Source organism: Lissotriton vulgaris, chromosome 1_2 (assembly GCF_964263255.1).
Source record: "Lissotriton vulgaris chromosome 1_2, aLisVul1.2, whole genome shotgun sequence".
Taxonomy (NCBI): domain Eukaryota; kingdom Metazoa; phylum Chordata; class Amphibia; order Caudata; family Salamandridae; genus Lissotriton; species Lissotriton vulgaris.
In genome coordinates this window covers 95,338,631-95,352,925 of record NC_141686.1, presented here as the reverse complement: position 1 = coordinate 95,352,925, position 14,295 = coordinate 95,338,631, and the positions used below count along the sequence as shown (strand labels likewise).

The 14,295-nt window shown below is 48.2% G+C and overlaps 1 protein-coding gene across 1 annotated transcript in view; it reads right to left on the bottom strand.

The window, feature by feature from the left end:
• Positions 1-14,295, bottom strand: part of CECR2 (CECR2 histone acetyl-lysine reader) — a 453,428-nt gene that overhangs the window by 119,635 nt on the left and 319,498 nt on the right. The window contains exons 8-9 of the mRNA XM_086952894.1: positions 13,997-14,080; positions 2,551-2,704 (exon numbers count right to left, since the gene is read on the bottom strand). Of these exons, the coding sequence (XP_086809020.1) occupies positions 2,551-2,704; positions 13,997-14,080 (238 nt within the window). The remainder of the gene's footprint in view (positions 1-2,550; positions 2,705-13,996; positions 14,081-14,295) is intronic.

The following is a 14,295-nucleotide window of genomic DNA, read 5'->3' as shown; positions in this document are numbered from 1 at the left end:
TAAAAAACACAATCTAAGGATTGAGCCGATGCCCATGCGCACTATCGTCCAAGGGAGGATTCACCTATCTCGTGACTACAAAAGACTTCTTCGAAGATGACATGTAATCATCCAAGCCCAACACCAGGTGGCGATCTAATGCTAAGTGTACAATCTGCTGCTCATATGCCTTGAACAAAATTTTGGGAAATTGGGTCTCAGAAAAAAATATTTAACATTTGCACATCGCCAAGTAAAGTGTTCGAATTTGTTCTGATCCAATAAAAATATGTTTCACCACAGAATTACAAAAATGGGTATTCATAACTAGTGAAATCTATTTGAAATGCTTGAACAGTTTACTTCGCCATTTCCATGTTGTGTTAGAAAAAAGCCTGACATCTTACAGTCTTTCATTTAACATGCTTTGTACAGTTCAATTGTCACACAGTTCACTTTACAAAATCCTCCATCTTAAGTCACAGAAAGAAAAATAAATGTAATAAGATAAGCTGACTTTTGACCTCGGTCCCTGAAAGCCAGCAAATGTCACAAGATAACAAGTTTTAATGACAATTTTATTGCTCTTTCATTTTGTGAGCAATAAAGATGCCTTTAAATCTTGTTATCTTGTCACATTTGCTCTGCTTTCAGAGACAGAGGTCAAAATTCAGTTTGTCTTCCCTGAAGTTAGAGGATTTTCAACTCCCCAGAAAGGGAGAGTAGTCCCTAAAAATAGCTCATCCTGAATAAATCTTGCTCGACAATGCGAGTGAGCGAGTGCATTTTTCTAGCCCTGTCCCTGGATCATTTGTGGATCCTTGATGTATGGAATGGCATATAAATGTGATGGGGAGGGCTACTATCCCCATGGTATGAGTGATAAGACCCATGTGGTTTTGTTGTGGAGGTGGTGGTGAAGGAGGAGGAGGCAAAGGAAGTAGAGGAGTAAGAAGAAGCTAACTAACTTTCGGCGGTAGAGGTCTTGTACCCCCATCATATTTTATTGTGCTTAGGAGGCGGCCAGTGGCTTCACTGTTATTTGTTCTTCAAAGGTAAGCTGCCTCTTTCAAGGAAGAGCCTGCTGATCAGAGGTGGAGCCTTGGTGAGGATTTTGCCTGTGTGAAGATGAATACATAGGGGTCGCTGCAGAGAGTCCAGCAACCCCTGTAGGCACTGAAGGATAGGCTGCGGCGCCTCAGTCAGCTGTGGAGGGGAGATTGAGTTGCGCTGACTGTTTGGGCTTCGAAGTTGGTTTCACACCAGATGCATGTTTGAGCTCTGAAACGGTTTTCACCCTTCGCAGCTTGGTCGACTCCGATGGAGGCATCAAGCTCGAACTAAAGCCTGACGTGGTTTTCGATGTCTATGTTTGCTTCGGGTACAAAGTGACTCTCGGTGTCGCAGTAGTAGGCGGTGCAGATGTCGACACTGAGGAAGGTTTGTTCTTGGGGTGCCGACTGTGCTGGAGTAGGCCTTGTTGACTCTGAAGCTTTGGATCAGTGCTGGCAATGGCTCAAAAGCAGTGGCGGTCCAGTCCACTGGAAATGAGGGCTCAAAGCCTAACCCCTAGAGGAGCAGAGAATGAGTTGTTCAGGTGTGGTACTCATTGCGTGGATGACGAATCATTGCGTCAAAGCCAGCAGTGGCTCCAGCTCTTCCAACTGCAATAATGACTCTGGCTTCGGGCTCAACAATGTTACTTTGCAAGCTTCGATTTCCTCTTGAACTTCTTCCTTTTCGACTTCTTCCCCATAGATAGAGGATCTACTCTTCCCTTAGTTGCTCCATTGCACAATGAGCGAGGAGTCATTCACGACAATTACAGATGTTTTCCTTAGACCTGAACGAAAGACAAGTGGAGCAGGAAGCCTTGTTGTGCTCTGTGGAAAGCATAGGTTGCAGACTGTGTGCTGGTGTGTCCACTAGTACTTGGAGTGGCACTGTGGACAGTATCTAAAAGGTGTCTTTTCCAGTACCCTGCAATAATTTTTAAAGGAGAGCGACACTGAAGGCAGCTCAGCCAAGCCGGGACCCCACCCAAGGAGCTCACTCTCGACTGAATGCAGAACAATCAACTGTGTCATCGTTGACGGAAGAAACTGTTGCGGAGACTGATTGATGAACTCCCGGAAACGACGAAACTCAAGAGGCCCCGACTAAGACTGCCACACAGAAATCAACACAGAGCATCAGAAAAGCCCGTCTGAACCTGATGGCGGATGAAAGCAATCTGACTATGGAGTGGATATTTGGTGCAAAAATGACTAAGGGAAGAGTCACTTAACCTTGTGACACAAGGCTTCAACAAAAAAAAGCTGAACACATCTGAGCTCAACACTGGATGGCAGAAGTATGCACAGCATGTGTAACTACAGCTACACATGTCACAAACAGAAGCATTTTCCAGATCTGTCTGCAGCCACAGGAGATCCCAGTAAGTTAGCACAGCAGGAGAAGCAAGTAAACACTTTATTTACATAGTCAGATCCGAAATAGTAAGCATTCCATGACGGATGCATAGGTAATCAAGTAACCATGCTTCAAAACAGATCTGAATCTCAGACATACCTTCAACCGATTTGACCTGTGCAGTAACAGCCCGTTTTCTCTCCTCCTTCCAGATATGCTCTTCTTCTTTCTTCTGGATGGCTAGCACAATCAAACGGTCCTCCTCCTCTTCCTGGGTCCTTGGCCGCTTCCCTTCCCCCACTGGCGAATTCCCCTACAAAATTAAATAAGCAGACCGGGATATCTCAACATAATGGCGTGACAATATTAACGAGAGGCAACATTTGATGCAAGTCGTGCATTTGGTCATGCTGTAAACAATGACCAAGATTAAAACGAATAGTGCTAGTTAACCCCTTCGATGCTCATGACTAGCTCAGCTCGTCATGCAGTACACTGCTCGTGTGCTCATGACGAGCTGAGCTCGTCATGAACAATGGGAGTAAAGGATCTGCAGCACAGAGGGGGAATTGCTGCAGCACTGATGGTGTTAACATGTATTATTACTGATGAATCTGCTCAAGAATGGCAAATTCTACTTATGCTGATAACTTGCAGATATTTGTTTACCAAGGTCAATTCCCTGTGGTGCTGCAAGCCCAAAGAACGAATGGATGACCGTCCGACCAAACTCATCAGAATGTGTTTTTTTTTTGCCAAACTTTTTTTTGACCATACAACTCCCACAGTTGGTACAAATCAAATAGCATGTAGTATACAGGCACAACAAGGTATTGCACATTGAGCATGAATCTCCCGCAGCAGCTAATATAAAAACACTTCTCTAAGCTGGCACTGCGAGGCAGGCTGGCCCCACCATCTCCTGTAAACAACTTGTAACATCGCAGTGAGGGAGCTAGTCCTTGGTCGTGGACCATGGTGGGGGCAGGCAGGGTTCCACTGAAATACCCATGTCAGCCCATCCCTTCCAAACTTCGTGGTGTTTCTGGGGTCACCCTCTCAACATGTATATGAAGCGTTCTGGGCCTATACAGTGATCCATAACTGTGGCCCATCCTCAAAAGACTGAGCCGCTTTAGCCTTCCATGCCTGTACTTTGTCTCTCTTAGCCCAACCATAGCAGTTACCTACGGGACCTGTTTCCATCTATGTTCTCTTTTTTTTTGTAACATATTTTATATTGATTTTCAGATTGGTGCGCGTACAATGTCCAGTATTTGTAAATGTCCAGTATTTGTAAAGGGCGAACAATTACCCAAAGGTGTCAAGGCACTGGGGGCCGTCGGGTAGCTTAAGCGAGCTATTGCCCAGAGTCACATGGTGCTGGGCAGACCCCTGCTGCCGGAGCCAGGGATCGAACCGTGATCCCAGCATCCAGCGTCAGTCAACCTGGCCGCTGCGCCACACCTCTTCCACAATAGCAATACATATGTGCCATCACATATACTTTCTGGTGGTACAGACAAAGTTGTTAGTATACAGAAAAGAAAGCAATGTTAGCATTGCAATGAAACGGCCACTATAATCATACATTCATAATAATGAAAAGGGAAATATGAAACAATCCCCAGAACCCTCTAACCCACCCCCAAGAACAAGTTTTGGGTGGTCCTAGTGTTGACAGTATGATCATCAGTAGGGGATGTGGGGGGCTGATGTGTCACAAGAGGTGGCAGAATCTCTACGTTTGTGACCTCTCGGAAACAAGATTGGGTGCTCTACGTCGCGCACTATGTCTCAGATATGTGTTTTTTCTGAACTGTTCTAGTAGCACAGACCAATTGTGAGAAAGTGCCATCTTTCTTGCATGCTATGCCCCCACTTTTTGCTGAATTGCTGATTTGCTGAGTGTGCCCTGGGCTCCTGCAATCAGGTGCCCGGGGGCTGTGTTTCTTTCCTAAAACTGTATTGAAGCTAAAACCCAATTAGCATCTCTGGCCGCAGGTCAGCCCCTGGTAAATGGCACCCTAGGTACCCAGGGCATTGTGACCAGAGAAGACCCCTAAGGGCTACATCACTTATTGTGCCACCCTTAGGAGCCCTGCACCCTGAAACACACACCTTTGCAGGCTGAATGTCCTGGTGCAGAACTAAACAAAGTCGACATGGCACACATCCCTGTGTGCCATGCCCACAACCCACTGCTCTGGCATACATCAGTCACCCCTCAGCTGGGTGCCCTATGCCAGTGGTGTGGGCACAGGTGCATGAGCCCTGTGCCCCTACAGTACCCAGGGCCATTCCTGGGCACAGTAAGTGCAGTGTTGCCATTAAGAGTATATGTGCTGGGAGGTTGTCATTACGAACTCCATAGAACCATAATGGCTACACTGAAGACTGACATGTCAAACTTCTCAGCACATTAAATCCACACTGATGTGGGTGAGGGATTTATTGTAAAATGGAATAACGGGGGGCATCTTAGAGATGCCCCATAAAACCTAACCTACAATCCACGTCTTGTCTGAGAGGCTGCCTAGGTTGCCACACAGCAGACATGTTGCTGGACCCCTGGGTGGAGAGCCCCCGCTCTCCTGGGCCTGCAACAATGCACATCCTGAGCCAGGTGCTAGGTCTCCTTCCCCAGGATAGGCAGGGGGTAGCTTCAAAGGCAAACCACCTTTGTGCTCTTCTCCAGACCACTTGCTGTACTCCGCAACTGGCCCCCACCAGTTCTGACCCTCACTCTGGCGGGAAGACTGGCGGGAAACCCTACGTGAGGCAAGGGGGTGTGCCAGCCTGTGCCAACTCCACCCCTCAGTTGGGAGAGGCAAGGTGAAGCACACCTCCGGGCTACGGCCATCTTGAGGATGGGGAGCCCTGCACAATCAGAGACAGGCTCCTGCCCCCTCACACAGGAGAGGAGCATGATAGGGGGTGTACTCACCCCAGGACAGGAACCCATTGGTCGCTGCACTTCCCCTACCTGTAACGCCCCTAAATGTAGTACTTAGGGGCACCCTGAACCTGCCTTCCTCAGATCCCGATTTTGAAACAAGAAAGAAGACCAAGAAGAAGACCTGCCGTGCAGCTGCTAACAAGAGGACGACACCAACTGACTTGACCCCAGCCCTACAGGCCTGTTGATCCTTGAACCTGCTCCTGCTAAATCCTGGAGTCTCCTGCGGACAGCAACCTCCAGAACCCAAAATGACCTGCCTGCCTTGACCCTCTTAGAGACTGGGACTCCCATGAGCAGCGGATCTGCTCAAACACCAATACCCCTGGTGCCAGCCAGGAAATGTGAATCCAGCCCACTCTGCACCCGCCGGCCTGGCCTGTGCCCGAGTGGACAAAGACCCTGAGGATGTCCCCCTGGGGATTCTGACCAGGAATCCAGTGCCCAAGGACCCTCCTCAACGACCAAAACACCTGCAGACTATGAACCAGGGACCCCTCCAACCGTGACCAGCAGAGGGTAAGATTTCCCGACGTCCAAAGACACCCCTGCACCCGGCGCTCCCCGGCCTTCTGTGCCCAACTCCGGGGTGCCTACCTACCCTCCAAGATCCCAACTTACCCCTCAAAGTGTTGGTCGCTCCAGAAGATCCACAGTCCCCGAGCCTGCAGCCTTTGTTCCCTTTTCAAGATCTTTATTGAATAACATTGAGCGCCCTAGGTCTCAAAAGCACCCTGCACCCAGCCGCTTGAGTGCTCCTGGCAGTGCAACCTTTGTCCTATCCTACTTCCCCCATTTGCTCTGAGCAAGTGACCAGGAGTCCAGCTTCCACAGCCGCGTGGCCTGCTAGCCAGCAGCCACCAACCGAAGGCCCCCTTCCTCTCATCGGATAACATTGGGCCTAACTACCTCTGCACCTGGCTGCCCCTGTGCCACTGAGGGTGTACCAACTGTACCTACCTGACCCTGGGAGACCCCTGAGTCTATGCCCAGAAACTTAACTCTGACAGTCGAGTACTTACCTAAAAGCCGATAACTCACTTTTCTGCCATAGGCTAACATTGACTGGTTTCACTTGGAAATTCTTACAAGTGTGGAGTTTTGGAACTTTAAAATATTCATTTAAAATCAGCCAAACTACGAATTCCGATTTACTCACCTGCTATCAAGAGAGACCTCCGTGCTGCATCTTTGAGCCCAGTACTGACTCTGAAAAGTAATCCTAACCGTACTTACCAGTAACTTGCATTTCCTTCAATAGGATATCATTACCTGCTTTTTGCTGAAAAAGTTTCTAAGTTACAATTTTTGAAACTTACAAACATTCATCTAAAATCAGCCGAACTACGAATCCAGATTTACTCACCTGTTATCAGGAGAGACCTCAGTGCTGCATCTTTGAGCCCAGTACTGATCCTAAAAAGTAATTCAAACCGTACTTACCAGTAACTTGAATTTCCTTCCAAAGGATATCATTGCTTGCTTTTTGCTGAAAAAGTTTGTGTCAAGTTTTGAAATTTACAAATATTCTCTAAAAATCATGCCAACGATTAAAACTTAATTATTTGCCTGTTTTAGATAGATCTCCCAGTGCTGAACCTAGGAGTCCAGCACTGGATTACAAAAGTAACGTGAACATACTTTACCTGCGAACTGAATTTCCTTCCATAGGATAACATTGGTAATTTCAACTAAAAAAGTTTGTCAACTTTTAAAATACAATAATATTCCTTAAAAATCACTACTGTAACCAAAACGCTTTTACTTAATCTGCGGTCGTCATCCCTATCTTAAAAAAGGCTGGCGCCGACCCATTATCCCCTTCCAACTATTGCCCCATCTCTCTCCTGCTGTATCTGGGTAAGGTTTTAGAAACCCATGTTACCAGCACCCTGAGCACCCACGTGGAGACCAATCACTGCCTCTCCCCTTGCCAGGCGGGCTTTCGGCCCCTCCACTCCACGGAGAAGGTGGTGATCTCAGTGATGGACGGCCTACGTGAAGGCATCGACACCAACCTCCCGCAAGCCCTCATCCTTTTAGATCTGTCCGCCGCTTTTGACACGGTGGACCACTCCATCCTTCTCACCCGTGTCAGGGCGGCGGGCATAGAGGGCCTAGCCTTCTCATGGCTCAAGTCCTTCCTGAGCGAGATGGCTCAGGCGGTCCATCTTGCTGGTTTCACTGCCGCCTCCCGCAAGGTAGTGTGTGGTGTTCCCCAGGGCTCTTCACTTTCCCCTCTTTTATTTAATTTATACATCTACCCCCTCATTTTTATGTTGCAGCAGCTCGAGGTCACGGTGTTTAATTACGCCGACGACCTCCAGCTAATCTTTAACCTCTCCCATTCTTCTTCATCCGCCCAGAATGTCCAAACCGTTATGTAGTTCATTCAGGACTGGATGAACTGCAACCACCTCAAACTCAACCCGGACAAGACAGAGCTGGTCTTGACCGGAGGTGGTTGCAGTCCCTGGTCTCCGTCCCATTGGCCCCCATCACTTGGTGTCCCCCCACTCCCTGTTCCCAAAGTTAAAACCCTTGGTATTTTTCTTCACTCCCAACTTTGTCCACTCAGGTTAGTTCTGTTGTGTCTTCTTGTTTTTTTTCCCTTAGGACAATCAGGAAGATCTCCCGCTTTTTTTCCCTCCTGGCTCTAAAAATCATCGTGATGGCAATGGTGCTCTCACGCCTTGATTATGGCAACATAATCTACAATGGCGCGCCGGCTTATGCCATTCACTGTCTGCAACTAGTGCAGAATCAGGCTGCTCGCCTGATTCATGGCCTGCCTAAATATCACCGTGCCACCCCCCTATTGCAGGCACTACACTGGTTGCCTGTGAGAGAGCGAGCCTTATTCAAACTTGGCTGCCTCACCTTTCAGGCCAGAATGGGCACCGCCCCTGAGTTTATATGCTCTGCCATCAAGCCCTACATGCCGGGTAGAGAACTCCGTTCCACCCACATGGCACTCCTGGCCACTCCACGTTTCAGAAAGAAGGCTGGTGGAGCAAAATTTGCTGTCCTCGCCCCAGCCTTCTGGAACTCCCTTCCTGTGGGACTTCGCACTTCACCTTCCTACACAGAGTTCTGGAAGAACCTTAAAACCTTTCTTTTTTCCCATGCTTTTGCTGCCTAACCTCCCCCTGCCACTGACGTTGGTCGTGATCTGAAAAGCGCCATGAAACCGCTTGGTAAAAGCGCGCTAAATAAATGTTTTTAAATTCAAATAAATTCAAACTTAACTGTTTACAGCTCATGTCCCGGGACTGAATCTAGGATCCAGTCCTGTGGTTAGAAAAGTAATCTACAAAGTAACTAATTGCATTTAACCAGAAATTCCCATTGAGTTCATTGTTGCATTGTGTTTGAAATTGTGTTGCCTATTGCAACAAACTAACTATTGCATTCAAAAAGTCTATTGCCTATTTGAAAAGTATTTAACTAAAGTAACTCACCCAGAGAAAGTATATTTTGATACCTTGTTGGTTCTAAAATAAAACTATATCTTTTTATACAAAATCATTGGCCTAGAGTTCAGTTCTTGAGTGTGTGAGATCATTTGCTGACTGAGTATGTACCACAAATGCTTTACACTGTCCTCTGATACTGCCTTACTGCTCGACCAAGCTACCACTTTAGAGAGTAAGGTGATATCTAACTTTAGCCTCTGCCAAACCTCTGGGGACTGGAGACTCTATACACACTGTACCTTACTTTGGTCCAGTATATATAGAGCCACTTTCCTACACCAATCCAACGAAATTGGCTTCTTGCTGAGGCTCCTATATTCTTCGTGCTGAAGTGCCTCCCCTTCAGCGGAGCCCCAGCGCAGCGCAGCACCTCTCACCCCCCCCGACCCCTAGAATATTTGGCAGGGATGGGCTAAAGAGAAAGTCAGCTAGCGCTAAACAGAAAGTTATCTAGTGCCTCTGGGGCGGGGGGGGGGGGGGGGTCGGGAGGGGGCCCATTAACCTTAACCTCTACCTGCGTAATCCTTGTGTGGGTGTGGCAAGGGATAAAATAGGTGTGAGGGAAGGTGATGGGTTAATTAATCAGGCCTAAACGGTGCCTGACCTGTCCGTTTCTTAGTGTGTAGTTGTATATAGGCACTCTGATCTATTAATCGCAGACGTTCTAGAAGTTCATCATATAAAATCCTTGCCTCTCAACTCCATTGCATTTGCTGCACTTTCATGGGCTGCCACCTCCAAAGGACCCAGTTTGCCCTCGAGCTCCGCAATGTCTCTAGTGACCTCCCGCCTAGCTCCCACCACTGCCCCCAGCAAGGTTATGCGGACTACCACCTTAAAGGCTTCCCACTCTATCAAATATGAGGAAGCTGTGGCAGTATTCTCGGAGAAGTACGTAGTGATGGTTGTAGCTAATGTGTCCCTAAACACGGAGTCTTACAGTAGTTGCGGTTATAAGCACCATGTAGGTATGGGAGAAGGGAGAAGGGACTCGTACCCAAATAAATGTAACTTCAAGAGGGTTATGGTCAGATATGGTTTTACCAAGATACGTAGTAAGAGTCACAGAGGAGAGTAACCTGTGTGTGCAGAGGAATCTATCCAAACGGGAGTGCAGGCCATGGGGACATGAATAAAAGGAGTATTTGCACAGACCAATATTGCGGTTCCACCATATATCTGCCAGATCCCACCAGTTCACCCAGTGACGCAATTCCTTGGCTTGATGTATTATAGCCATGCCTGGGAGGGGAGGATGTGAGCGGTCCAAGTTGGTATTTAGTACAGCATTGAAATTCCTTCCCAGGAGCCAGGGGTATTAAGACCAACTCGCTAACTCGGTCGATAAGCGGGCCAGGAATTCACCTTGGTCTGAGTTGGGTGCATATATACATCCCAGGACTGTCTGTTCCCCATAAAGTGAGCCCCTAAGATGGACATAGCAGCCCTGAGTATCAATCTTGGATTCGGACAATGCGAATGGGACCCCTGCTCGTATCCACACTGCTGCCCCTTGTAAGAATGTAGAGTAGGTAGTGTGATGCAATTACATCTACAGGGGGCACACTGCATTCTCGGTGGCGCTGCCCCACGAAGGTCTCATCTTGTAGAATCTGGAAATTGCTGCTCCAACCAGTCTAAAGCACTCTCTGGAGTATCAAAGAAATGGGAAAGTTGACAATGGAGTATTTTAAATTTGTCTGGGAAAAGAAGAGCCTAGGTGAGGCCAGCAAATCACACGTGGGTTTTTATGCCCTGGAATGAGGAACTTTTGAGATGTACAACCATAGTATAGATCGGAAATACAGTGACTTTTGCATCATTGTCGCAGGCCGCTTGTAGAAGCACAACACGGTTTCTGAAGTTGAGTATTTTAGCAATAATAGAGCATGCATTTGCACCAGGAATATGCTTAATGGAGGGGACCTGGTGTGCCCTCCCTACAATGAGCAGTTCAGAAAGTCTAGTAGGGGCCACCTCAGTTCTAAGCCAGTCCTCGATATATTGTGGTGCGGGGGACCCTCCGCTCTTTCGGAAAATGACACAATGCGCAGATTATTTTGTCGGAATCCCCCTTCAACATCTTCCTTGCGGGCCTGGTTATGCTCCACCGGTTGACACAGCTGTAACAGCTGGGCAGTGTGTTCCTTCAAGCACAGAGCTAGTGTCTCCAATACCAATTTGTTGGCCTTGACTCAGTCCGCTACCTTGCGGTGGTCATTCTTCAGCAGGTTAAGGTCTGAGTGATCATTCCCAACTGTTGTGCTCTTGCCGCTCTAGGCTCCCAGATCTCTTGTACAACAACATCTAATTTGTCCATAGAGGAGGCTGCGGAAGCATTGCTCTCGGACAAAGGATGAGTTGGTGAGCTATCTGATGGTGAGGAGTGAGAACACATTCGAGCCAGAGGTGACTTGGCTTTAGTGTTCCCCATAACAGATACCTAGGCGGCAACCTCGTTGGGACAGCAGTTGATGGACACTGAGGCTGAGCACAACGGTGGGAGAAAGAGTGTTCAGCACCCTGCTGCTGTCCAGCCTACCAGGTGTGCCCTATGGATCCAAAGGGTGGATTGTAGTGAGTAGGGTCTGGTAGCAGCTTTTAAATGAATTGGAGTATGAAACTGGATAGTAGTCGTACAGCTGTTGTACAAGTAATAACATGGACAACCGTTCTACAGGCACAGTGGGTGTTGTCTACAAAAACAATAACCTCAGGCGTTCCCGGGAGCGGGCTGAGAGGGGGGGGGGGGGGGGGGGGTCAGGGGCAGTGGATCCTGTAGGTACTCACAATATGTTTGTCCTGCTTCTGGGTGATTGACTGAGGTTTCTGATGCTCTCTCGTGACAGAGCTCTCCTCAAATGGCAAGCATCTTCACACTGGCACAGATCCGCAACCATGATGAGCTCAACTTCCTGCACAATCCTCACAGTGCAGCCGAAGGAAGCATCTGTGTCCTCCCACGTGATGAGTGGCATGTGCAGCTGACGCAAGGGGCACCGCAAGCACTCAGGCAGCACCACACCCTATATAGCCCGCTGCTGGAAAACCCCACCATGACAGAAATCAGTTGCGGACTTCACTGGCAGTCCGGATCTCCCGGGCTCCGCACAGCACTCCACCCTTTAGTGTTTGGTAGGGAAATCAGCAGATCTCAGCAGAGGCACCGCCCTCTCGAACTTATAGCAATGGTGTTACTGGGCCCAGCACCGCCCAGGCCAGGCCACAGGCAGCAAGACCACGCCACTCCAGGCCAGACACCGCCAGGGCACAGTTCACAAAAGTCCACCACAGCAACCAGCAGTGCAGCAGGTATGGTGAGGGGATGGAGGATCCTCGATCCAGCCTGTGCTCTTCCACAGTGTTCCAGCTGTGGCGTACAGGCCCTTGGATCTCACAGCAAAGGTCCACCTCATCAAGATTCAAACAGGCCGCAGCAGAGCTGGGAGAGTGGGTTCTCACCAGCCTGCACAGTTTAGGGTCACCCTCAGTCCGCTGCACTTCCCATTGGCGGTCCGCTGGCAGGGAAGATGTCCCCGACTGGGTTCTGGCATTTTCCCCTCGTCTCAGTTTCCTCCATCACAGCGGAGCCCCAGACCTCCAGGTAGCTCTGCTTCAGCCACCACGCCGATACCTCCAAGCAGCAGTAGAGTCTGCAGCATAGACCCTCACCAGCACCGGGCCCACACCAGTCATCGCACTAGCCCCCGGGCAGCGCTCCAGGGGACACCAGTGGCTCGATGCAGCATGTCTGCGGGGATGTGAACAGGATTTGGATTCCTGGGTCCGGGAGAGTTCAGACTATGCGACTGCCATCTTGGTCTGCTAGCTACCCCCCCTTCCGTCTGTGTCCTCTGTAAAATTGAACAATAGTAATTTGGGATCTTGCGGTACCCTCTATCCTAGAATCCCTTCCAAGGTCCCTAGCACCCTATTCCAGAAGGGAGAGAGGGCAGGCAGTTCTAAAATGTGTGCAGTAGGTCTCCAACAGGGTCGTTGCACCATAGGCATGCGATTGTGGTGATCAGACCCAATAAACGAGCCCGCGAAAGGTAAGCAAAGTGTATTGTGTGTTGGATAAATTGGAAAGCTATCACTGCCTCCCTGGGAGCATCCGCCGCCTCAATCCAGTCCTCGTCATCCAATGGACCCAAATCCTGCTCCAAAGCCTCTCTAACCCTCACTATACAATCCAGCATATTGCAAAGTAACATTTGGTATATTTCAGACATTTTATGCCTGGGATGTTGGTAAGTAGGAGTTTGGCCTCCAAAGAGGAATGGTAATAGAACTCCGCTAAAGACTGTATGTAGGGTGCAAGCACATGTCGGAGTTGGAGGTACAGATAGAACTGGGTGCATATTCTGAATACCCCAGAGTGGCATTGACAGGTCAAAGCGAGTACGGTCATGGTACACCATTTTCTTATAAGGAGTCACCCAAATCCTTCAATAGGTTTTTTTTAAAGCTACTTATTGTGATCCTGCTACTAGTTCAATACAGGTAGACTTCGAGGCTGAGCAGTTCTTCAGGGTCCAGTCCATCAAAATCAGAGACAGCTGGTTGGCCTACTACCACATCCCTGATAACTGTGTCCTTATCACAGAGCAAGCCCAAGAAGGATAAACATTAACTGTAGCTCAGATTACTCACCCCATAATGCAGAGGTATTCTCTCAGTCACACCCCAGTAGCCTTTTGGATAGAAGCTGAGCAGCAGGGGGTAGGAAAGGTGACAGCAAAGATGACCCACTCGGAGTCCAATATCCTTTATATAGTTGCTACGCATTATGAACTGTCACTTTTCAAATTATTCTCTCTCTCAGCATTGCTTTGTCATTAATAAGAAATGTAAGCATGACGTGTGCTTTATTGATAAATAAGCAGAGTAGAACATCAAACCCCGTCTGGGACAGTGACAATATATTGTAACACAGTTATAAGAGCCTTGCCATGTTACCTTTTTCTCTCAATCATTCACAGCTATTGTTGACGTCTAGATGGTTCCTACACATTGTAAAAGGGAATGTGCAAGACCCACGGGCACCAATCGCATCCAAAAAAGCCTGATATTAACTATCATCTATATAGTTTGAAATCACATCCCACCATTGGTTTGTCCATCAATTGTTTTGTAGTAGACTATGCTTGACCCTATATCTCTTTCTCACCTCTTGTTTTGCCAGACGGAAGGAAAGGCGTTCAGACAACCGCTTGGAGGCGAGTTCCGCCTGTAGTTTCTGAAGTCGCTTCTCCTGCAATGAAAAGGTGATGTAATAGAGTTAAAGGCCATTAACTGCAGTAAGGTCATCTAAACTAGTGAGACTCCAAATTGTACTTGTATGTCAGTAGATAGATGCATTCTGGCCAATCTTCTTCAATAGTAAAAGAACAAGGGAGAAACTTGGCAAACTTGCATTTAGACTGAGGAGACAAATTTACAAATCTGATTTTTTTGTCATATAGGTGA